Source organism: Stegostoma tigrinum, chromosome 16 (assembly GCF_030684315.1).
Source record: "Stegostoma tigrinum isolate sSteTig4 chromosome 16, sSteTig4.hap1, whole genome shotgun sequence".
Taxonomy (NCBI): Eukaryota; Metazoa; Chordata; class Chondrichthyes; order Orectolobiformes; family Stegostomatidae; genus Stegostoma; species Stegostoma tigrinum.
Window position 1 is genome coordinate 36,460,963 of NC_081369.1, and position 25,859 is coordinate 36,486,821.

The 25,859-nt window shown below is 41.1% G+C and overlaps 1 protein-coding gene across 2 annotated transcripts in view; it reads right to left on the reverse strand.

Annotated features, from left to right (window-relative positions):
• Nucleotides 1-25,859, reverse strand: part of klhdc4 (kelch domain containing 4) — a 99,115-nt gene that overhangs the window by 46,633 nt on the left and 26,623 nt on the right. For both annotated transcript variants that reach the window (XR_007249139.2, XM_048546896.2), the window contains exons 4-7: nucleotides 21,821-21,919; nucleotides 18,082-18,218; nucleotides 7,582-7,674; nucleotides 5,089-5,248 (exon numbers count right to left, since the gene is read on the reverse strand). Coding sequence is in view for 1 of the 2 variants with exons in the window: in XM_048546896.2 (XP_048402853.1) it covers nucleotides 5,089-5,248; nucleotides 7,582-7,674; nucleotides 18,082-18,218; nucleotides 21,821-21,919 (489 nt within the window). In the remaining variant the exon portion in view is untranslated. The remainder of the gene's footprint in view (nucleotides 1-5,088; nucleotides 5,249-7,581; nucleotides 7,675-18,081; nucleotides 18,219-21,820; nucleotides 21,920-25,859) is intronic.

The following is a 25,859-nucleotide window of genomic DNA, read 5'->3' on the forward strand; positions in this document are numbered from 1 at the left end:
AGAGCATGCGAATTTTCACCATGTTAGTGGAGTGGAAATATTTCTTGAAATAAAACTTTGCAAGCCTATACCCTGAGGACTACAGCTCATCTGTTTCACCTGGTTTTCAAGGCATTCATTCAATCAGAGGTCAGTACTTTCCACAATTCTCAAACTACATTCAGGTTCCACTTTACCATGCTATAATGCAAATTGTGTTTACAAACAGAGCAGCTAACTGGAAAAGAAGGGCAAACTGGAAATTATCAGGATATATCAGTACTATTCAGGCCAAAACACCAAACTGTACACAAAATGGGAAGGCTAACGAGAAATTAACTGTGCCACCAGGGTGGCACAGTAGCTCAGTAGTTAGCACTGTTGCCTCACAGTGCCAGAGACCCGGGTTCAATTCCACCCTCGGGCAACTGACTGTGCGGAGTTTACACATTCTCCCCATGTCTGGTAGGTTTCCTCCAGGTTCTCCGGTTTCCTCCCACAGTCCAAAGATGTGCAGGCTAGGTGGAATGGCCATGCTAAATTGCCTGTGGTGTTCAGGAATGTGTAGATTACGTGGGTTATAGAGGGATGGATCTGGATGGGTGCTCTGAGGGTTGGTGCGGACTTGTAGGGCTGACGGGCCTGTTTCCACACTGTCGGGATTCTATGATGACTTCTATGAAATTAGCTGAGTCCTCGAGAAAATGGCTCTGTAACTGTCATTATTCAGAGGTATCATGAATAACACCAGGTGTTACCTCCTATGAGTGTGTCACGTGTAAAGCTTATAACTGTAGCTAAACAGCTTGTGCAGTGCAGTGGCAGTGTCCCTATCTGTGAGCCAGTCTCAACTGGTCCAGAGGTGTGGGTGGCACATTGGTATAGCAGTTAATACTGCTGCCTCAGTGCCAGGAAGCCCAGTTTGATTCCAGCCTTGGGTGACTGTGTAGAATTTCCTCTTTTCTCCCAGTGTCTGTGTGGGTTTCCTCTGAGTGCTCTGGTTTCCGCTCCAGTCCAAAGATGTGTGGGTCTGGTGGGTTAGCCATGCTAAATTGTCCTGTAATGTCCAAGAATGTGCAGACCATGTGCATTAGATATATTAAAAATAACCATGTGGCATTGCAGAAAGGTGAGTCTGGGTAGGATGCTATTTGGAGAGTCGATACAGACTTGATGGGCCAAATGGCCTCTTTCTGCACAGTACAGATTCTGTGATTCCATGTGTAATAACATATTTGGACTGGGTAATTTAAAAATATCTACAACTGTGGCTGAATGGCTCTTGTAGCGCAGTGGTAATATCCTTAGCTATAGGTCAGAATTCTACATTCAAGTCTTGCCTACTCCAGATATGTGTCATAACATATCTGAACAAGTCATACTACTGTAGAGCATGGAAATAGATCCTTCAGTCCAACCTGTCCATGCTGGCCAGATACCCTAAATTAATCTAGTCCCATATGCCAGCATTTGGCCCAAAACTCTAAACCCTTCCTTTTCACGCATGCATCCAGACGTCATTTAAATGTATTTGTATCACCATTCCCTCTGGGCACCTCAATCCATACATGCACCATCCTCAGCATAAAAAAGTTGTCCCTTCGATCCCTTTTAAATCTACCCCCACACACCTTAAACTTATGCTTTCTAGTTTTGGACTCCCTTACCTGGGGAAAAAACCTTGGCTATTCATCCTATCCTTGCCCCTCATGATTTTGTAAACTTCTATAAGGTCACCCCTCAGCCTCTGATGCACCAAAGAAAATAGCCCCAGCCTATTCAGCCTCCCTCTACAGCTCAAACGTCCAACCCTGGCAAAACACTTGTAAATCTCTTGTAAAATCAATACATAAGCCTCCTTCCTCTTCTAAACCAATCATTCCACCTCTCTCGAGGACCCTGGCTCCCTCACTCGACTGCATCTTCTCTGCCTGCTAGGGACAAACATATCGAGCATATGCAGTATGCATTCCTTCAACAATCTCCACATTTCTGTAGTGCTCCTCCCTGACAGCATCTGATCCCAATTTATATTACCCAGTTCTTGCCTAACTGAATTGTAATTATCCTTCCCCCAATTGTAAACTTTACCCTGCCATATGTACCTATCCTTATCCATGACTATTGTGAAAGAAACAGAGTTATGATCGCTACCACCAAAATGCTCTCCTACCAATAGGTCTAACACTTGGTCCGGCTCATTGCCGAGCACCAAATCCAAAGTGGCCTCACCTCGTGTTGGTCTATCTACATACTGTGACAGGAATCCTTCCTGAATGCAATGGACAAAATCTGCTCCATCTAAACTATTACAATTAAAATGTTTCCAATCAATATTTGGAAAGTTGAAGTTACCCATGACTACAACCCTGTGACTTCTGCATTTTTCCATTATTTGCCTCCCTATCCGCTTCTCTGCTAAAAACCACCCCCAAAGTGACTGCTCCTTTCTTGTTCCTGACCTCAACCCAAACTGGCTCTGTAAACATATCATTCTGGAACTGCCTTTCAGTAGCTGCGATACTCGCCCTGACTAGCAATGCCACTCCCCCACCTCTTTTTCCACACTCCTTATTGCTTTTAAAGCATCTAAATCCCGTAACTTCCAACAACCATTCCACTCTCCGAGTTACCTAAGTTTCTGTAATGGCCACAACATCATAGTTCCAAATACCGACCCATGCTCTAAGTTCATCCGCTTTATTTCTGATATTTCTAGCACTGAAGTATACATACCTCAAACCACCTTGGAATCCCAACATAGCAAACCATAAAGTAATTGTCTAGACATCTGAAGATTCTCCTATGCCTGGGCAATTTTCCTGACTGGAGCCCTCTGAAAATTTAGTTAAATCTCAGAATTGAGGGGGGGTTCAGATGAAATCAAATAAATAATTCTTCAGAAAAAGTAAGGCTAGTAACTATATTGTGTAACTCCTGAGTAACTAATCAACTGACCCCGACTTAGTTCACACACCCCCAACTTAAATTCCACAGACCACGTACACCCCTTAGACCCTGACCTGACACCTGCCTCTCTCCCCCACGGGACCTGCTACTGGCTTGCTCCCTTCCTCCTGCTCAAGACCCTCTTTCCCCCTCCATCCACTTTGGACCTGAACCTCACTCCCTTTCACTGCACTGGCTTCTTTCACCCAATCCGGACCCAAACCCTTCTTCATTGCGAAGGCAATCCCCCTTCATCTGCCACTGGAATTGCATCGCCTTCATTCCGTTCCCTGGGAGATGACAGACACACACTCGTCCAGGCCATTAACATAACAAAAAGAGCACTTGTTCTAAAAACGACAGAGGGTGACATAATGGCTCCTTTCTGTAAAACAAATACTCACTTCTGTTTAATAAAATGTGAGGCTGGATGAACACAGCAGGCCAAGCAGCATCTCAGGAGCACAAAAGCTGACGTTTCGGGCCTAGACCCTTCATCAGAGGGTGATGAAGGGTCTAGGCCCGAAACGTCAGCTTTTGTGCTCCTGAGATGCTGCTTGGCCTGCTGTGTTCATCCAGCCTCACATTTTATTATCTTGGAATCTCCAGCATCTGCAGTTCCCATTATCTCTCCTACTCACTTCTGTTTGCAGGTTTGCATTTTGTAATTATGCTGCCACTTCCCATTTAATTTCATTGGCTTTAATCTCACAAACAAGTTGTGAATGCTGGTCCTTCCTGAAATGTCTCCTTAAATTTTTAAAAATTAACCTTTCTGTTGTTTGAAAGAACCAGGCAAAGGTTACGATAAGAAAAAGGTCACAAGGCCTATGGAGTCTGTGTGAGTTCTCCAACAGCAATTCAGCTAATTCCACTTTCCTGCCATTTCCCTTCAGACAATTATCCAACTCCCTTTCAAAAGCCACCATTAAATCTGTCTCCACCACAAATCCCAGCAACTATTCCAGAGCCCTACCATCTACTGCGTACAAGAAAACTCTTCTTCATTTCACTCCTGGTTCTTTTCCCCTAAACACTTCACATCAGGGTTTTCTGATTCTCAAGCTTTCCTCATGTTAGTCAGACATGTTTACCCCTTAGTTTTCAAAGTGGCCTTTAAATACTTTTCAACCCTAACATTAAGCTGACTGGCCTGTAGTTATTTTATTCCCCACCCACCCGCAACCTCTATGATCAGAGATAGAACATCTGCAATCTTTCCTGCACTCTGGTGCATCTCCATAGTTAAAATAATTGGGAAGTTGCAGTCAAAGCCTCCACAACTTCCACTCTCACTTCCCTCAACAACTTAGGTTGTGATCCAGAAAGATTGATGTACTTCTCCACTTTGAATGCTGCCAGATTTTTCATCTGTTTTAATGATATCCATTTTCTCAACTACTTCCTCCTTTGTCCATCTGCACAACACCAACCGCACTGTGACTGGGAGATGTCAACAGGATTACATTGATTGTTTAATGCATTGTTAAATTGATTTGAGTGTAATAACTTTACTGCAACAGCTTGGCTAAGGAGCAACTTTGGCATATAAATCAGGTACTACAGTGAGGACATTGTTAGGGTCTTAAATCTTCATGCCCTTGTTTAATTCAGTAGCAATGAAGCTAACTGTATGGCTCCTACGACCTCCATACTGGAATTTACTGGACTTTTCATCTCATCAATATTTAAAATTTCAATCGAATTAACCATGGGGCAAGCCAAACAATACTGACGCTAAGGATGACAACACCAATTACCAAGCATTTAAATTATATACTACCAGTGACTAAAATAGAAACATATTATAATCAGAAAAGCATATAATTTTCGTCAATCAATTGCAGCCCCAAGTGCAGCTTTCCCTAAGCTCCCTTTATTTTCCTTTCCTCATGACCTTATAAGTTTTCTCAAGACTAGTAACTAATATTTCTGTTACTAGTTAGATAATCAATGGTGACTGCAATTCTAAGATATCCAGAATCTTAACTGTTATACAAGAAATATTTATCTCCTAATCAAAAACTTTTAAATAAATCAAAAGAAAATTACATGCGATGTCTACAAATTCTTCAAAGCAATTTTTACTGATATATAACTGTCTCTGACGTTGATTTATGCTAAACTTAAACAGAAGATTCACAAAAATGAACAAATTACCTGCTTTGAATAACCTCCATATATCACCACATTGCCATCTGTCGTGCAAGCCATTTGACAACCTGAGCGAGGGCATGGACCAGTCCCAGATGGAAATAACTTTGACCATGCGAATGTGTCCAGGTTAAAGGAATAAAGATCATTGTAATAAACAAAGTCCCTGAAATAAAGAATTGTCTATTAAACCTTTTATGACTAAATGGTGAGGAGCTAACCATGAGTATAATATTATCCAATTAATTTGTATTTATAACTGTAATTAAGTAGAATAATGGGATATCAGCCTCTGTGGAGTTATTTCAATGCGTAGATCAAATTTCACTAATACCACAAAAATCTTGTTAAACAGAAACACAGAAATACAGGAACTGGACATGTCTCGCAAACAGAATAGAACCCTGAAAGTGCTCGATATGTTTATGCTGAATGAGACCTGCACAACTAACATTAATTGAGGTAATCTGTCCTTATAAGACAATAACAAAATCATAAGATATAGGAGCAGAATTAGGCCATTCGGCCCATTGAGCTGCTTCACCGTTCAAACATGGCTGATATGTTTTTCAACTCCATTGTCCTGCCTTCTCCCTGTAATCCTTGATCCGCTTTCTAATTAAGAATCTGTTTTAAACACACTTAATGACTTGATCTCCACAGTCTTCAACGGCAATGAATTCCACAGATTCACCACCCTCTGGCTGAAGAAATCCTTCACAAATACAATTACTTTCTGAAACAGAAGAAATAGTGTGTGTCAATACCCTGAACAATCTCATCAGAGGATCATCTGTTCTTGGAATTCCTTCCTTTCTTAGTTTAAAAAAAATTCAGTGACAAGGCTGGCAGGGTCTGGTGCTATGGTCTCTTCTAGCAGACCCGAGGGAAAAGGGCAGCACTTCATTCCATCTCCCAGTCCACCAGGGTGCTGTCAAGAAAATTTGAGTGCCAATTTGCTTCTGTTGGCCATCGCAGCGGTATCACTTCCTATAATGCAACTGCAAAGACCTGCTGGTGTTTAAGTATGCCTCTGGTAATCCCAGAAAGTCCTTGCAGTGACCAGTACCACTGCTGCTGGTAGCACATAGAAAAGCAGCACAGAAGCAGGGTGCATACATGCCAGAGCATATGGAGAGAAACCATCCAAGAAATACCCCGAAATTGAGACTTAGCAAATTATTGGTAAAATTCAGCTTTAAAAGTCAGATGATAAAAAGGAACTCGAGATTATCAGCTGACTGGAAAAGCAGGTAATTTTGCAAGAAAGCGTTCAATAGAAGCCTTTTCAATGGCTTAATTGCATGATAGACAAATAAACATAAAAGGTTTGGATATGTGCTGTTCATTGTCTAACAACAGCCTCTGGGGTCGAGTCACTGTGTGTTTTCAGAGGCCTCAAGTGTGAAATGTTGAAGAAACTTGGCAGCCAAAAAGCAGCTCGCTGCAAGGAATAAACCTTAAAGGAAAACCAGCAAGTTTCTGTCTCAGTGAAGTATTTGTAAATCCTGATAAAATTTAAGTAACAATGTTTGTAACTGTTTTTCATCCAAATCTGAAAACTGGTCAAAAGACGTTTCATCACCTGCAACGGTCAGCAATCTGATATCAACAAGAGAGAAATTAGAGAAATTGAGAAGTGGACCCTTTCTATCTTCTTAATTCATACTAAAAGGGACGGTTGCTCCTTTCTCGCCAATAATTTTTTCAAACTCACAAGATTCCTGCAGACCCAAATTGTCTTGTCTATGTTTGGGATCAAGGGAATATTGCTTATTTCTTTGTATTATCTTAAACGTGTTTTTCACTTTCCTATTTTCTAGGTTAGAGTAAGAGAAACAAATTGATTATTTTGGTGATTAAAAAAGACATACTGTGCTATGACTCATGGAGTAGTGGGGATTGATTACCAACACACTCATTGCGCCATTCATAACACAGATTTAAGAATCAAATGGACAATCAGTTAATTTTTTAAAATTTCTGTACTTCTCTCTGGGTGAATGGTACCACAGTGACAGAGGTTCAGGTGGTTCTACAGTTTTACATTCCTTGTGCCAATTTGAACTTTATTTTTGGTAAGTTCAATGCAAAGATTTTACTGTACCTAGCAAGATACTAATAAAATTATGGGCAATTTAAGACTCTTAATAATTATAAGTGGACAAACGCATCACATCAGTTCATTACGTAGTAAGACAATTGTCTCATGTTACAAATTTTTAAAAACTGCTCTTAAAGTTGTTTACATTTACGTCAACATCAAATTAAACCTGCATTTCTAACTTCTCTTGTAGCTCTTGCTTTGTCTCTGTTACAGAAGAAAAAAAATTGAATTCTAAAACAGCGGTAGAATTGACCAAAATGGTTGCAACAAGCGAAGCTTCAACAGTGCTCAAGGTATAACTTTTGTAAATGAGTTCATAAAAATCTGGTTTTGGCTCTGGTGTTCACTAAACATTTGTAAATAACTACAGTTATCTTCAAAATGGTACTTACCTTGTGCTCTCATGGAATCCACCAAACACCAAGATCTGTCTCTTACAAACAACCATCCGATGTCCACTTCTACCTGATGGTCCACCAGTAGCCCTAATAATGAAAAAAATTTCAATAGGAGGAATAGAAAATGAGAACAGTTGCAAGATTTCATCATAGAAGGACCACATCTTCATAACTCAGGTCTTTTACTAAGTTGCACTAAAATTATATCACTGATCAACATAATTCTTCACAGGCTTATTGAATTATTTAAACTTATTAAGAGGAGTATCTTTCCCTCCAATGAAACAACCCAGTCTCCATGGTTTTATTCACGGGAGGTCTTCGGCTACGCCATCACCTTGCCAGAAGCTCGTGCTTCAAATCTCAATCTAGGATTTGATGGCCACTGAAAACATGCTCATAATGCAGTCACAGCCAAATTGAATGCAAATCTGCAAATCAGTTCAACTTGCAGCATGGTGGCTCAGTGGTTAGTACTGCTGCCTCACAGTGCCTGGGATTCTGGCTCAATTCCACTTTCGGGCAACTGTGTGGAGTTTGCAGAATCTCCCCGTGTCTGTGTGGGTTTCCGCCCACAGTCCAAAGATGTGCAGGTTAGGTGGATTGGGCATAGCAAAGGCAGGGTTACAGGAATAGGGGAGTCTGGATGGGATGCTCTTTGAAGGGTTAGTGTAGGTTCGATGGGCTAAAAGGCCTGCTTCCACACTATATAGGAATTCTATGATTTTATGTCAATGATGGGTGATAAAAGTATAAGTAATTCCTAGTCAGGAGCGATTAGCGTGGGATGCCAGACCTGAAGATATAAACTCTTGTTTCAGGCTAACATCGCCTGTTCCAGGAAAAACAAGCTACGTAACACAGACATACACATGTGCTCCGTCTCTAAACGTGGGAAATGTCTAGATTTCAAGTCAAAACAGTCTGTCCTAGCTATTAAAGTTTTTGTTGGAAATATCACACAAAATAAAACTGTCACATTCAGGCAGACTTCCCAAAGGGCACAATTCAAAAGTGAATTAACTGTAACAGAGAAAAGAGTGGTTAAATCATTGCTATTAACACCAAGTTACATGGCCACAATATAAAATTAAAATGAAGAAACATCTTCAATTTGGTTCCTGATTTTCCAGAAAGGTTTTCATAAACTTCAATATGCTTAGTTTTCTATCCTTTCCTACAAAATCATTCATGCATATTCAATAATTGTTTATCTGTAAAACTATCCAAAATAATGTAACTCAGATGGCTTATCGGAAAAAAGGAACCTACCCCAAATGAAAAGACTTCCTGTTGGAAAGTATGATGCCACAGAGGAGGATAAATTTCCGTTAGCCGATGTTTATAGCAAGACTAAATGCCTTCTTTACATCGTTGTTTAGAATTTCACTAGAAATAACAGTGCTAAATTTCTTTTTTACCCACCCAAGTATTACAAATCACTATGGGATCTTTGCAAATAAAATTATAAGAATTGGAAAAACTCCTATAGATATTGCCATTATTACAAGAATTTTACATCTCCAAAAAATCAGCTTCTGCTTGAGTTCAACCATCTCTCTCTGGATCCAATGAGCTTTTCATTTTCCGTTGAGAACACTGGGCTATACTTAGACATGTTTAAAGTAAAATAATCAAATTACGTAAATCTCATCTGCTTGAATAGTAAACTTTAGCTATCATGGTATGCTGACCAAAAAACATAGGCCAGGATTTTCAATGCCAAAGTAGGCTTCCCCATACCTTATAGAAACAGGATTTGTTCAATTAGACCCCTGAGATTTTGCGCCATTCAAAAAGATCATTGTTAATCTGCAGTCTAACTTCAGATGCCTGGCCTTGGCCTATATCCCTCGTTTAACAAAAATTTATCTCTGTTTTAAAATTAACTGATGTGGTATCCACTGCCGTTTGTGAAAGAGTTCCAAACACCTATCATCCTTCTACGCTTTGTGTGTAGAAATGCTTTCAAACTGTATGTTACCTCTCTCCAACCTTTTCAAGAACCAAATTTGAAAAAAAGGTTTGAGCAGCCAGGCCACCACAGAGTGGAAGAGAGGGATGGAGGAAGCCTCTCCAGGGCTGGTGGTTGCTGGTAATTGGAAGGGCCTCAAAGGGAGGCTGCCATCAGACATATAAATAGCTCCCTACAATCATTCTAGTTGAGCTGTTCAGTTGACTATTAACTAATTTCATCTGTTCCCTACTTGATCAGGCCCTCTTCCCAACCCCAAGCCACTTTTGGGAAAATAACGACGAAGTGGGTCAGAGCCTGGAAAACGACACTCACGTTGGTGGCGCTCATTCGTGCCACCAGTTTTTGCCAACACCACCTCCTGCTCCAACTCCAGCTCCAGGCTTTCTACTCCTCAACTCCTCATTAATGTGCATTAGTCTAAATTTCAATAAAGCGGCAATACAGGAACAAGTGGCTACAGGACAGAGAAGTGCAGCTCAGACGTGAAAATATACTGTATCATCCATATTAGATATTAATAAAGTTATTTAATAATATACAGCAGCCTTGGACTTACAAAAGGCAGCAAAGGAACTAAAAGAAAGGCAAGGTGGTGCAAAATGGGAGAATAACTAGGTCATCAGAGCTAACAGAATCATTTTCTGAAAGAGGAAGAGAAGGAAAGAATAGGGAGCTCTGTAAAGAGTCAATTCCATTGACTCCAGTTTTTGCTCGGGCTCCTTGATGCCAGTTTTTTTTTTAAAAAGTATGTTCATTCACAGTACATGAGCATCACTGGCCAGGCCACCCACCCAAGTTGTGACTGTGCAGCCAGACCCAGAATATCCTTCTAAACTACGGATGAACGCCACAGTATAAAAATGATTAAGCTCGATTAAGTCTGTCGGACTGAGTGTAAGAAAAAAATGCACACTGTTTAAACAATTAGCACCTTTGCTCAGTGTATCTATTTAGGCATTATTATTTGTTTATTTTGTTCAAATTTGTGTAAAAGATTCCTTCACTGTTTCAATGTAAAAACTTAGTGTCCTGTTACTATTTTCTTATCTTTAGTCCTTCCACAGGTGACATTTCCAATGATTATGTTCTATTTAGTCAGATTCTAACAAACGTTCAACATCCTCACAGCTGGGGCCTTAATGAGGAAAAGTAGCAGGAGTAAGAAGCGAAGACACTGTGACTAAACATACAACTCAAAAGGGAAAGTAATAGGAAAGACACAATTTTAACATTCTCCTTTATATCCATCTTCACATTGCCTCCTATTCTTGTCTCCCACCTCTCCCCCTCATTTTTATTCAAACTAACTTTATGATCCTGTTTGGGCCAAAAACTGTACTCCCTGTGTTTAACATCATGGAAAACTGATTAATAAATGATGTGCAAATGCTGATACTTCTTGCCCATATTACTCTTAATATCTTAGTCACATTATCTCAGTAATGTCTGTAACAACATGTAGAATGTTAAATTGCTAACTAAACATTTATGATGGGGTGGCGTCAGAATTTAGTTACACTATAATTAGCCCTTTGCAGCTAGTTGCTGTTTCAGAGCCTTCCAACCTCTTCATCTCAGTCACTGTGGGTTTATTGGCCAAACTCTCTACCTTAAGCATCAATTTTAAGTTTACAAATACATTCTTTCAGTTCTCTCAACACTTAATGTCTCCTTACAGTCCCTATCTCAGCCTTGGTCCCAGTCAACTGATCTATCCTGAAAAATAGCCATCGGTTAGCTTTATCTGATCTTACCCACCAAAAATATAAGCTTTCAGGGTCTGTCACATCTACACAGCAGATTGAATTGTGGGGCCTAACTGAGGGTTGGAGCAGAGGAAGTTGGGTCCTAAAAAAGTCACCTACAATTAGATTGCCAGTTTCTTGACATCCCCATTTCTGACGCAAGCAAATTTTTTCAAAGTGAGTTTGAGTCCGGTAAGGGAATCAGCGGCAATGGAGTAGGCATACAATTTGGCTCATTAAAAGCCTTGCTAACCCAAGTTGGAGGAGGCTAAGTAGGGTTTTTCAGTTAGCTTCCAGTTCCCCAAAGCCACTAGAAGGCAGCAGTGTGACTCAGTGAATGCACTTAAGCTGCAGGCTGGAGGTTCAGGGTGATGTAGTGCTCCAGGCAGACCTACAGGTTACACCTAGTGTGTGTATACATTAAAAACTGTTCAATTGCTGTCATTCACTTACACTCCAACACACAACAGTGGTGCACTGGTTGCATTTGTTTCTTTCATTTCAATTTTTGAAAATTTGAGAATCAACCTTCAGGTTGAAATGCCTTTTTAATCATTCTCCTCTGCAATATGCTACACTTCTCAAGACAGAAGCCTTTGATTGGCCACTTAATGCTAATTATGGTGATGTAGTTTTTTAAGATCATCTTGTTCAGAAATGTTATTACATATCTCTGGAACAGATGGGATTTGAACCCGGGCCTTGTGGTTCAGAGGTACATCTCCACATAGTTTAAATTCCAAAGAGAAATGCTTCCAACTGGGGTAGGTTCGGGGTCTGCAAACAATTCAACCTCCTTCTCGATCCTGTAATTTAACCTTTTATCTTGAAATTCTTAGCCAGCTTACTCTTACACATGAGTGTTTCCTTCAGGATTTTGTTTGTTATTACCAAGCGTAATATTTGAAACTTGAACACAAATGGAAACATATTGAGCTTATGTCAGCTCCCTGCCACACAGGACTTCATTTAACAAATCACTTGTTTTCTCAATATTTTAAGTGGGGAATCTTGTCATCTGAATCTGTAATATTTTGCTTGCAAAGATCCTAATTACAAAGTGATGAGCATTCAGTTCTGAAATAAAATATTGGAAAAGAATTTTTGTCTTAGGTTCAATCAGTAAATTATGGCCAATATAAATCAGAAATTACATTGCATAACCTAAATTGTATATCAAATGTAATCATTATTCTTTTGTTCCCTTATAAAGTATTGCTTGACGCAGACTAGTAACCTAATTTAGTTTATTAATATAGCTGAAAACAGATTTATCACATAAAAGTAACCACATTTAGTAAAAGGTGTCAGTCCAATGCCTATAATTGCTTTTAAAATGACTTAAAATAACTTGTAAAAATGATACTGAACAATTCACTGTTTTCAAATAGCTCCTGAGAAAATTAACATTTTTAATATGCACCTAAGAAAATGAGCATAAACTTAAAATAATCTTGAACAAATACAAATAGCACAAACTCACACTGTTTCCATGATCGGTGAAGTGGAAAGGAATTGATTTGAGTGAACTCAATCTTGAATTCCCATAACACACTGCAAAAACGGGAGTTCAAATTGACTTGGCCTTAACTCAGTTACATTTAACATTTCCTGAACTTCAGCGCTAGTTCAGTCGATTCAGACAAGATTACATCATCAGGTATGAAGGAGGAGTAACTCTACCCCATTGTACACATCGTCCAGTGTTCTGAACCTGTGTTACTTTTTCTTCAATGGAATTGCATTTAAAAATAATTTTGATCGCATGATTTCTTCTTAATGTTTATTTTCCTTGATAATAATCTGGTATTGCATTTATTCAGTTGTTTATATCTTACAGGCACAATGCAATTAGGACAGCATTGTCAAGCAGCTGACAGCAACACAAACAATTTCAACAGCCAACAAGAAAGAACTCTGAATCATTGCAAATTGCAGGCTATTTTTATATTATTACCAACCAAACAAGTCTTCAGAGCTGTTAGCCGCCCACACACCCCTCGGAGACCTGAACTTGTTCCAATGAAAGACTCTCTAAGCAACCTCGGACTGAGGACAATTCAAATATTTGAAGAGGCTCGCAGCAATGCAGATGTGGTGCTGGAATAAAACAAAGAACTGCGTATACTGGAGATCTGAAACAAAAATAGAAATTTTTGGAGAAACTCAGCAGGTCAGATAAGGTTTCAGCAGACTCGAAACGTGAACTGTTTTCTTCCCACTGAAGCTGCCCGACCTGCTCAGTTTCTCCAGCAATTTCAGTTTTTGTAACAGACATTTTGGGGTTGGTAGCGCACTGATACAAGAATAGATGGAAGTAACTTGATCAAGGACTTAAGAAATTTATAATAGGTAGCTTTTTAGAATCCACATCTGTAATTCTGACTCCCAGACACTTGAAATTTATAAAGCATTTTCTACTGAAAAATAGTAAATTTGTATCTATAAAACTAAATCAGCAGAACCTGGACAACTTTTTTGGGGATTTACAATATTATGCATAAATTTATTTAGATTATACAGAATCAGCAGCTCAGAAACAGGTCATGAAGGTTAACTTGCTAATGTCAGTATAAATAGTCCACATGAACCTGCTCCCATATTCCCACCTTAAGTTTGGATCCCTCTATGTCCTACTCCCTCACACATGCAACCAAGCTCCATGGAAAGGAGCAATGCCGTCTGCAGACTGTGTGACAAAGTTCCACATTTTTGTCATGGTTATAGAAGACTTCATTGCACAGATAACTGGCACTTCAACATCATCCAGTACCTCAAAAATATACGATGAACTTCTGTCGCTTCACGAGGGTGCAACCAAATTTATATTGTTCCCCACAATGTGCAAATCAAATCTAATGAACAGCAATAAAACTTAAGTGATGATAGTGAGATTCCAGTATCAGAAACACTATTTTTCTGCTGCACAGCCACAAGACAGCAACAATCTCTGTCAATAGACTGTTCCTCCATTAGCTCCCTACTGTGACCTGAATAGATGACTTCCCCATGTCAGGTCACAGTTTGACATACGAAAAGAACATGGGTAGATTCTTTCCAATGCCTGAACATTTACAGGCGTGTTTGTCTACTCAGTCACAAGAATGTTCAACTGAGTAAATGATTCAACTTCTGCACCTTCTTAGAAGGAGAACCAATGATAGGGAGAAGTGACTGTTACAGGTGACACTTTTATTTGCAGTCTATTGATTATTCCTTGGGCTCCGTCCCTGGTGGGGATAGTTAGTCAACAGCCATAGAAGAACCAGAAATCAGGTTTTTAAAGGTCTTTGATTTATGAACTATAAATCTTCATTTTATTTTCCAAATTATAAATAAAGAACTTCAATTTTACGCGAGATTACTTATTTGCAAACTTATTCATAGGGTGTGGGTGTCACTAGCTAAGCCAACATTCACCAGTTTGTCCCCAGCTGCCCTTCAGAAGGTGGTGGTGAGGTGCTTTCTTGAACTGCTCTTGTCCTTAGTGTGCAGGGTCACAGACAGTGCTGTTTGGAAAGGGGTTTCTGGATTTTAATCCAGACATAGCAAAGCAACAAAGAACATATATTTGCAATTCAAAACTTGCAGGAGGTAGTGTTCCTGTGTTATCTACCACCCTCACCCCACACTTATTTCGTGGTTGCAGATTTGGAAGATGGTGTCAAAGGAGCCTCGGTGATGTTGCAGCATATCTTGCAAACGAGACACATTGATGCCAATGAGCATCTGTGAAGGGAATGTTTTGGAAGATAGTGGATGAAGTGTCCATCAAGCAGGCTGCTTTTTCCTGGATGGTGTTATGCTTCTTGTCTGTTGTAGGAGCTGCACTCAAGCAGTCAAATGGAGAGTATGCAATCACATTTATGACTTAAGCACTGTAGACAATATAAGCATTAAGAAGTAACAGAGTTATAGAGCATGGAAAGCTGGCCCTTCAGTCCAACTCGTCCATGCCAATAAGGATTCCTAAACTGAACAGTCCTATTTGCCTGCATTTGGCCCATATCCCTCTAAGTCTTTCCCATCCATTTATTTGTCCAAATGTCTTTTAAATGTTGTAAATGTATCTGTATGCACTATTTCCTTTGTATCTCCTTTGACCTCCAGCACCTCTTATGTAATACAGGCTCTTTTCAAAATATCACTACTTATTTCCCCTAGTTCCCTATCTTCCATGGCTTTTTCCACAGTACATAATGATGCCAAATATTCATTTAGGATCTCACTCGTCTCCTGTGGTTTCACACATATACGGCCTTGTTGGTCTTTAACTGGCCCTATTCTCTCCCTACTTACTGTTTTGCCCTTAATATACTTAGTCTCTTTAGATTCACCTTTACCCTATCTGCTAAAGCTTTCTCATGTCCCCTATATGCCCTCCTGATATCCCTCGGGTATATTTCTACACTCAAGGAATTCATTTGATCCCAGTTGTCTATATCTAACATTATGTCTCCTCCTTTTTCTTGATCACAGCCTCAACATCTCTAGTCATTCAGTGTTCCCTACTCCTGCCAACCTTGCCCTTCACAGTAACAGGAACATGTTGGCCCTGAACTCTTGTTACCTCACTTCTGAAAGCCTCCCTCTTGCCAGACATCCCATTATCTGTGAACAGCAGCCCCTGAGCAACTTTTGAAAGTTCCTGACTAATACCATCAAAACCAGCCTTGCCAGCAATTACTGGCTGCAGAATTCACTAGACCTCTTCTTGGAACACAGTATCTATATGATTGGTTCAGTTCAGTTGCTGATCAATGATTATCCCAGGATACTGATAGTGTTGTTCTCTTGATTGAGAAGATCATTACGTGGCTCTTTGTGACACAGATGTTATTTGTTACAACTGGCCCAAGCCCAAACATTGCCCAGACCTTGCCACTTTTGGACATGGATTGCTTCAGTATCTGAGGAGTCATAAACAGTACTGAAAACTGTGGAATTATCAGCAAACATACATCTGTCTTTATCATGGATGGAAGCTCATTGATAAAGCAGCCAAAGATAATGGGCCTAGGACATTGCCCTGAGAAATTTCTGCATTGATGTCCTATGGCTGTGTTGACTGACGCCAACAACCAAATCGATCACACTTTTAATTCAGTATCACTAACCAGAGGAGTTTCTGTGCTCCTTCTATCCAAATCCTTTTACTACATGCACATGCAATCCATTGAAACCAGGGAAGAACAATAACTGGACTCAAAACTTCACCACTGTTTCTGTCTCAACAGATACTGTCAGACCTGCTGAGTTTGTCCACCACTTACTATTTTTATTTCAGATCTCCAGCATTCACGACATTTATTTTCATTATCCTATCTGAGTTTCATGGGTTTATTAATTATCTCCCTCCTTTCTACTTCACATTTCTTTTACCTTTTCTGCGTTCTTCTTCACACCATGTTAATCTCCCAGGTAAATACTAAAGGTACATTAATTATTTAATGTTTCTGCTATTTCGCTGTCACTACTTGAGAGTGTATTACATGTATCTCTTCACAGCCCTATCCTGACTTTTCTATTGTTGCTCATGTACATGCAAAAGATTGTTGATTTTAATATTTCTAAGCAGTTTAATTTCATACCTCTGCTTTGACATTGTTTATTTTTAGACTCAGATCTACAGCACAGAAAAGGGCCCTTTGGCCCACTGCGTCCATGGCCTTCTATGCCTTGGTATTACAACTGCACATCTAAATACCTTGTTTACGGATATTTTTAATTGTTATAACTTTCATTTGAGAGTCTCTTATTTGTCTGTGCACTAAGGGCATGTCATTTTAATTTCAGTTTTAAACATTTTTCTTTATTTGCCTGTGGCGCATCATTACTGAGTAATTTATTCTTGCTTTTCAGTGGGTTATATTCCTTTTGGATTATATCGATATCTTATTGCAGGGGCTGTGGAATCACAATTTTCTTTAAAAAACTGAAACAAGTGAATTGTTTGACAATTTTCTAAGATTGTAAAGTATTTTAAATCTTGTTAATATAGATGGCCATGTTAAAAAATTTCTCTACCCACTAGATTTCCATACACCACACTCTAAGGGACCAAGTGAGGGCTTGGGACAGCAGATGCAAGATGGGGAGGGAAGCAACGTAGCAAGAGGAATGGTCTGGGACAGGCAGTGAACAGGAAATCAAGAAGGTCACTGAGTAGGGAGTTGGGGAAGAAAGTAGTGAAGAGGGATGGTCACTGAGCAGGGGTAGCTGCAAACACGAGGGTGAAAGAGGGAAACAATAAGGCATCAGTTTGTTTTTTAAAAGCAATCTGAGCATATTCAGAAACCGTGTCAAAATAAAATGGAATCAGTTCTCTTAGAAAATGTCCCTAAGTTCCCAAGTGGGTTATAATGAAAAATGTGACACAACAGACTCTTTAAGATGGGGATACCTGTAAAATAGATTGCTTTAAACTGTATGCAACACTATTTAAAGCCCATGAAGTTATCTTTACTACATTTTATTTAAAGAAAAGCCACAATTTCTAGCTTTACCTTTGCATCCTCTGATCTACCATCCATTAACCATTTGCAAAATGGTGTCTACATAAGAAAACGTACATTCTGACAAGTTAAAAAAACAAAAACAAAGGGTAGTTTTCAGTCCAAGTGTCACAGAACTACTGTTCAGCATGGTGTTGCATCAGTGGTGTCAGAAGTCAATTGTGGCCAGAGGAGATGATTTGGCCTCTAAACAGTAAGGGAAACAAATAAAACTTTTTTTTTCCAATAGTGTATCAATGTACAAAATAGTACTTACTTGATTTGTTCCCATGTTCTACTTGCAAGATACAGCACCCAAAGGTCCTTGTAATGGTAAAATTGTTCACCATTAGGAGATGCAAATTCTCCTCCAAACACCCAAAGTTGTCCACCATCTTGAGGAACCACCACAGCCTATCATGGTAACAAAGTAATGTTACACCAACACACGCACAACACCCCGTGTTATACTAAATTCTTATCAATTATTGGACAAAGTATGGCAACACAACCATATGATAGTGACAGTCCACGATGAACGAATACAATTTATATCTGTTGTGAAATAAATCTTTCATTGTTACTTTAACAAAGAACACCAAAGAACAGAACAGAAGCAGGAATACGCCCTTCTGCCGACAATGTAATTGCTTCTACCATCTCCCCCAGCAGCGCATTCCAGGCACTTACCACCCCGCATGCAAAATCTTTGCCTCTCACATCTTTGAGCTTTTCTGCTTTTACCTTCAACTTATGTCCTCTGGTAATTGGCATTTCTACTCTGGGAGAAAGACTCCAGCTATCCATTCTCTCCATGACTCTCACAATTGTCAAGTCGCCCCTCAGCCCCTGATGCTCAGGTGAAAACAAACCAAGTTTGTTCAATCTCTCCTCATCTCTAATATCCTCTAAACCAGGCAACCTCCTGGTAAACCTTTTCTGTACTTTCTCTTTATCCTCTGGTAATGCGGTAAGCAGAACTGTGCGCAATTAATTAAAATTTAATTAAGTCAAATTCTAAACCCTGATCTAAGCCCAACCAAAACTCTCCACAAGCAAGAGTGAATCTCGATCTCATCCTGTAAGCTTTCAAAGGAATATGTCAATGTTGAATTTTAGAATTTATCAATACTATAATCTGAAACTAATTTTTCCAGAAGTGAAGCAAAAGATCTTTATCTGGCTGATGGATGAATGATAAGACCCAAGTGAATCAGACAATGAAAACATTCTCATTTGCATTTTCTGAAAAAGTAAGGATTCTCCATAAAATATTTTGCAAAATATTAGTTGGGATCAAGTTAAAAGGGAAGAATAAAAAAAATGCACAAAACCACAAAGATAAAATAAAAAAACTACGAAAGCTTTTTCACAGGTAATATATCTTACATTATTATTAAGGGAATGGTTCTGAAAAAGTTAATGTTGAAGACTACCAGGACAAGGTCCTGGGCTTTAGCAAGGTCCTCTATACACTTGGGTTAGGAGTTGGGCCGAGGCCTGAGAAGCATCCATGTCTGTAATTTCCACGACCGCCCAGACTCTCTTACTCCCAGTATTCATCATAAAGTTTTACTAATGTGTCTTGAGCCTAGCTGCTGCCATGTAACAAAGTATTTCTTTTTAAGATATGGCCTTTCCCTTCAAATTACCTGGCAGCTTTCCTCTACGACTCTATGCCAAGTAGGCCCTCTGTACCAGTCAGCAGAGGAGGATAGTGGCAACCAGTTGCCATGTGGTCATATGACATGGTCAGCAACAGTGTGAACTGAAATCCAATTTAACTGGATAGAATTAGCTCTAATGAAAGCAAATGAAATTTCTAGTTACATCTTTAGAAGCATCTTTAGGAAATAGCCAGCAACAGAAGGAGCTGAACAATCGAAGAGCCAGCAAGACTCAACCTCCTAGCCAGATCAATAAAGGAGAGTCTCCAGCCAACGCTTAAAATATTTCAAAGCTGATAAAAGAAGCACAGACGTAAGCATGAACTAGGAGCAGTAGTCACTCCGAGGTGTTTACAGATGGCATTGGATGCCAGCACTCTGTGGGAGTGATCCCTAGTTCATGCTCAGCCAATGAGTGAACAGCTGTCAGAGACTCCATGAGTTGAAATTCTTGGGGGGCAAGGGGAAAGACTAAACAGCACATAGTAACATACTGAAAAAGCCAAAAGTGAAAGAAATACTTACAGTAGAGAGTCAGTGTTGCTGACATAGTGGACAGACACCACAAGACACGGCTACAGTAAGGCAAATCAATGGTCAAAGAGATTGCAGCATCGGGATTGCTGCCAAGCCAAAATTAAAACAATAAAATGGAAATTTAGAAGCCTAAGCAGCAAAGTCTAATAAAAGCAGAAAGTAAGGAAACTAAGATAACAAGGTGTAGAGTTGGATGAACACAGCAGGCCAAGCAGCATCAGATAAGCAGGAAGGCTGACGTTTCGGGCCTAGACCCTTCTTCAGAAATCAAGAAACTATTTAGGTTTCACTAAGAGGTTATCCAAAATTGAAGGTGTGGTTAAGATGGGGAGAAATTATTAAGGGTGCAGAAACTGGGATTCATTCAGAGTTGCCCTTAAAGCAAACAGGAATCTTTATTAAAACTGTAAGGGAGCAGGCATTACTAGAAGCATAAATTGAAAACTGTTAAGAAAAAAGGATTTATATGCAAGGCAGCAAGATTTGTTCAATAAAGTTAGGGAAAAGGTGAGAAATTGTTTCTAAGATTACAAAAGGTTGAAAATTTTCCATCTTTGGCAAATAGGTGGAAAACCTCTATTTCAGCTATAAAAGCATGGCAACCTCTTTCAGTGATCTACACAAGGAAGTACGATGAACTGCACAGTGACAAAATTTAAAGTAAAATAAACCAGCATTGCTGTACACAAGATTTGAAATCTCTTAGGCAAAGATAATAAAGCATCAATATTGTTCTGCAGGATTAAAGGTTTTTAAAGGAGCAAGAGTAAAGCAGCATTGAGAAATTGCAGAATTGAAAGTCATTAAAATAAGAATAAATAATCATATTAGGAAGAAATGGCAAAAGATATAATGTTGTCAGGATAATTTAATTTCAGAGATGGACCAAATAGATACAGTACATCTTGGAGAAAACATTTTTTTTTAAAACCATGCAGAATTGTTTCCAAACTAGATGCTCAATCACACACTTAACTCTTTTGTATCTGATTGACATTGTATCCGATGAGGTTATAGCTCACCAAGTCAAATAAGACTCCACGTATGCAACCACAGATTTAGGATGCAGTCAAGAAACAACTATCTGGTACAAAGATTCACGATACTGTTAACATAAACACTGCCTAGCTCACAAATTCTGGATTCTAAAAAAAAATTGTTTCATCATTGCAGTTCCCCAAATAATGATGTGGGATAATTACATGCTTCAGCAGGCAAGACTTCTTCTGCAAAGGAAATTCCGGAGATTTAAGGTGCTCCAGATGAGGTAATGTATCAATTGCTTGGTTCAACAGGAATTATGTCCTCTACTAAGGTCATCTAACAGAGGAAAGATCCTCCAGTGAGATACTTTTTGGACTTCACAAGATCCGGAAGAGATTCCAGAACAACAGTCCTCAAGCTAAAGACCTATCTACCAATCTCCCAACTTCAAAGAGAATGCATTCTGGAAAATTGGTCAAACTTCCAGACAACCTGAATTTATGAAGTCAGAAACTTGGGGTAGACAGAATAGTGCTAATTGTAAGTAAACACACAAATCTGTAAATGGTAGTTATGGGAAAAATGTTTGGTTGATTGGGGAGGCTTGGTGGGGGGGGGGGGGGGGGGGGGGGTAGGAGGAGAAAAGAAAAATAGGCTATCTTGACCCAATCATGAAAAAGACGGTGGTACCAAACATTGGCATTGGTTGACACTGCATACACATATGACAGTAAATTAGACATCATTATTCCTTGAATAGCCAAATCTCAGAAGGGATAAAAATTGCTTTAGTGCTCTCACAATCTACTTTCCTTCACTCAAATTTACCTGATGGGCAGATCGAGGAGCTGGTGAATTTGGGATTTCCAGTTTTGTCCATGAGTTCTTCTTGATGTTATAAAGATATAGTTCATTGTAGAGAAAAGTCTGCAATAATGGGAACAAGTTAACAAGCCTTTTATGTTTTGCTCTTTGATGTTAGACAATGCAGAACAGCTTAACAAATGCAGATTTCTTAAATTTTCTACAAATCTAGATAAATACCTTGGACTAATTTTAACCTAATCAACTTATCAGGAAACTGACAAGAGATGCTGCTTGGTAATATCCCTTTGACTTTGTAAGCTACAGCTTACTATCCACCTGTAGGTGCGTTGCAGCCAGGGACATCCAAAGCTTGTGAAATGAAAACATCAGTCTCTGTCCAGAGATGCCTGTCCAGAGATGCTTGAAGACAGAAAAACCTGAAGACAGCAAAGGCTGAAGGAAAGAATTCTAACAAGAAAGGACCTAGATAGATGAACTATGGACTTCAGCAAGGCATTTGATAAGGTTCCCCATGGTAGGCTCATTCAGAAGGTCAGGAGGAATGAGATACAGGGGAATTCAGCTGTCTGGATACAGAATTGGCTGGCCAACAGAAGACAGCGAGTGGTAGTAGAAGGAAAATATTCTGCCTGGAAGTCAGTGGTGAGTGGTGTTCCACAGGGCTCTGTCCTTGGGCCTCTACTGTTTGTAATTTTTATTAATGACTTGGGTGAGGGGATTGAAGGATGGGTCAGCAAGTTTGCAGACGACACGAAGGTTGGAGGTGTCGTTGACAGTATAGAGGGCTGTTGTAGGCTGCAGCGGGACATTGACAGGATGCAGAAATGGGCTGAGAGGTGGCAGATGGAGTTCAACCTGGATAAATGCGAGGTGATGCATGTTGGAAGGTCGAATTTGCAATCTGAGTACAGGATTAAGGCTGGGATTCTTGGCAGTGTGGAGGAACAGAGGGATCTTGGTGTACAGATACATAGATCCCTTAAAATGGCCACCCAAGCAGACAGGGTTGTTAAGAAATCATACAGTGTTTTGGAGATAATGGGAACTGCAGATGCTGGAGAATTCCAAGATAATAAAATGTGAGGCTGGATGAACACAGCAGGCCAAGCAGCATCTCAGGAGCACAAAAGCTGACGTTTCGGGCCTAGACCCTTCATCAGAGAGGGGGATGGGGAGAGGGAACTGGAATAAATAGGGAGAGAGGGGGAGGCGGACCGAAGATGGAGAGTAAAGAAGATAGGTGGAGAGGTAGGGAGGGGACAGGTCAGTCCGGGGAAGACGGACAGGTCAAGGAGGTGGGATGAGGTTAGTAGGTAGATGGGGGTGCAGCTTGGGGTGGGAGGAAGGGATGGGTGAGAGGAAGAACCGGTTAGGGAGGCAGAGACAGGTTGGACTGGTTTTGGGATGCAGTGGGTGGGGGGGGGGGGGGGGGGGGGAGAGAGCTGGGCTGGTTGTGTGGTGCAGTGGGGGGAGGGGACGAACTGGGCTGGTTTAGGGATGCAGTAGGGGAAGGGGAGATTTTGAAACTGGTGAAGTCCACATTGATACCATATGGCTGCAGGGTTCCCAGGCGGAATATGAGTTCCTGTTCCTGCAACCTTCGGGTGGCATCATTGTGGCAGTGCAGGAGGCCCATGATGGACATGTCATCTAGAGAATGGGAGGGGGAGTGGAAATGGTTTGCGACTGGGAGGTGCAGTTGTTTGGACCAAGCGGAGGCTTGGAGACCGCTCTGCAGAACACCTCCACTCAGCCCGCCACAAACAACTGCACCTCCCAGTCGCAAACCATTTCCACTCCCCCTCCCATTCTCTAGATGACATGTCCATCATGGGCCTCCTGCACTGCCACAATGATGCCACCCGAAGGTTGCAGGAACAGCAACTCATATTCCGCCTGGGAACCCTGCAGCCATATGGTATCAATGTGGACTTCACCAGTTTCAAAATCTCCCCTTCCCCTACTGCATCCCTAAACCAGCCCAGTTCATCCCCTCCCCCCACTGCACCACACAACCAGCCCAGCTCTTCCCCCCCACCCACTGCATCCCAAAACCAGTCCAACCTGTCTCTGCTTCCCTAACCGGTTCTTCCTCTCACCCATCCCTTCCTCCCACCCCAAGCCGCACCCCCATCTACCTACTAACCTCATCCCACCTCCTTGACCTGTCCGTCTTCCCCGGACTGACCTATCCCCTCCCTACCTCCCCACCTATACTCTCTCCACCTATCTTCTTTACTCACCATCTTCGGTCCGCCTCCCCCTCTCTCCCTATTTATTCCAGTTCCCTCTCCCCATCCCCCTCTCTGATGAAGGGTCGAGGCTTGAAATGTCAGCTTTTGTGCTCCTGAGATGCTGCTTGGCCTGCTGTGTTCATCCAGCCTCACATTTTATTATACACAGTGTTTTGGCTTTCATTAGCAGGGGGATTGAGTTTAAGAGTCGTGAGATCTTGTTGCAGCTCGATAAAACTTTGGTTAGACCGCACTTGGAATACTGCGTCCAGTTCTGGTCGCCCTATTATAGAAAGATGTGGATGCTTTGGAGAGGGTTCAGAGGTGGTTTACCAGGATGCTGCCTGGCCTGGAGGGCTTATCTTATGAAGAGAGGTTGACTGAGCTCGGACTTTTTTCATTGGAGAAAAGGAGGAGGAGAGGGGACCTAATTGAGGTATACAAGATAATGAGAGGCATAGATAGAGTTGATAGCCAGAGACTATTTCCCAGGGCAGAAAAGGCTAACACGAGGGGTCATAGTTTTAAGCTGGTTGGAGGAAAGTATAGAGGGGATGTCAGAGGCGGGTTCTTTACACAGAGAGTTGTGAGAGCATGGAATGCGTTGCCAGCAGCAGTTGTAGAAGCAAGGTCATTGGACATGCATATGGTCACAGAAATTTGAGGGTGCATACAAGAGGATCAATGGTCGGCACAACATCGTGGGCTGAAGGGCCTGTTCTGTGCTGTACCGTTCTATGTTCTGTGTTCTATCAAAATGAAGAACAGCCGTCATTTTGCAATCAACGGAACATCATAATGGTCAAATCAAAAGGAACCAAGGGAAAAGTTAACCCACGCTCGAGATCTGGGCTATTAACCTTAGAATTTTGTTTTCAGTCTTTGCCTGTCCTAGTAGTAAAAGTGAAGCTTCACAAATATCCAAAGCATCATCCTCCGACACTTCCGCCACCTGCAATCCGACCCCACCACCCATGACATTTTCCCTCCCCACCCTTATCTGTTTTCCAGAGGGACCATTCTCTCAGTGACTCCCTTGTCCGCTACACACTTCTCTCCAGCCCCACTACACCCAGCACTTTTCCTCGCAACCGCAGCAAGTGCTACACCTGCCCCTACACCTCCTCCCTCACCCCCATCCCAGGCCCTAAGACCACCTTCCACATCAAGCAGATGTTCACCTGCACATCTGCCAATGTGGTCTACTGTATCCGCTGTTCCCGTTGTGACCTCCTCTACATCGTGGAAACCAAGCAGAGGCTGGGGTCCGCTTTGCGAAACACCTACGCTCGGTGCACAACAAACAACTGCATCTCCCAGTTGCAAACCATTTCAACTTCCCCCTCCCATTCCTTAGACAACATGTCCATCCTGGGCCTCCTGCAGTGCTATAACGATGCCACCCAAAGGTTGCAGGAACAGCAACTCGTATTCCGCTTGGGAATCCTACAGCCCAATGGTATCAATGTAGACCTCACCAGTTTCAAAATCTCCCCCTCCCTTAACCACATCTCAAAACCAGTTCATCTTGTCCCCGCCTCCCTAACCTGTCCTTTCTCCCACCGCCATCTCCTACCTACGAGCCTCATCCTGACCCCTTGACCTGTCCGTCCTCCCTGGACTGACCTATCCCCTCCCAAATTCCCTACTTACACTGTCCTTTACTGACTCCGCCTCTGCCTCTTTGACATGTCTATCTCCTCTCTACCTATTTCCTCTTTTATCCATCTTCTATCCGCCTCCCCCTCTCTCCCTATTTAAGAATCCCCTTCCCCTCCCCCATTTCTGAAGAAGGGTCTAGGCCC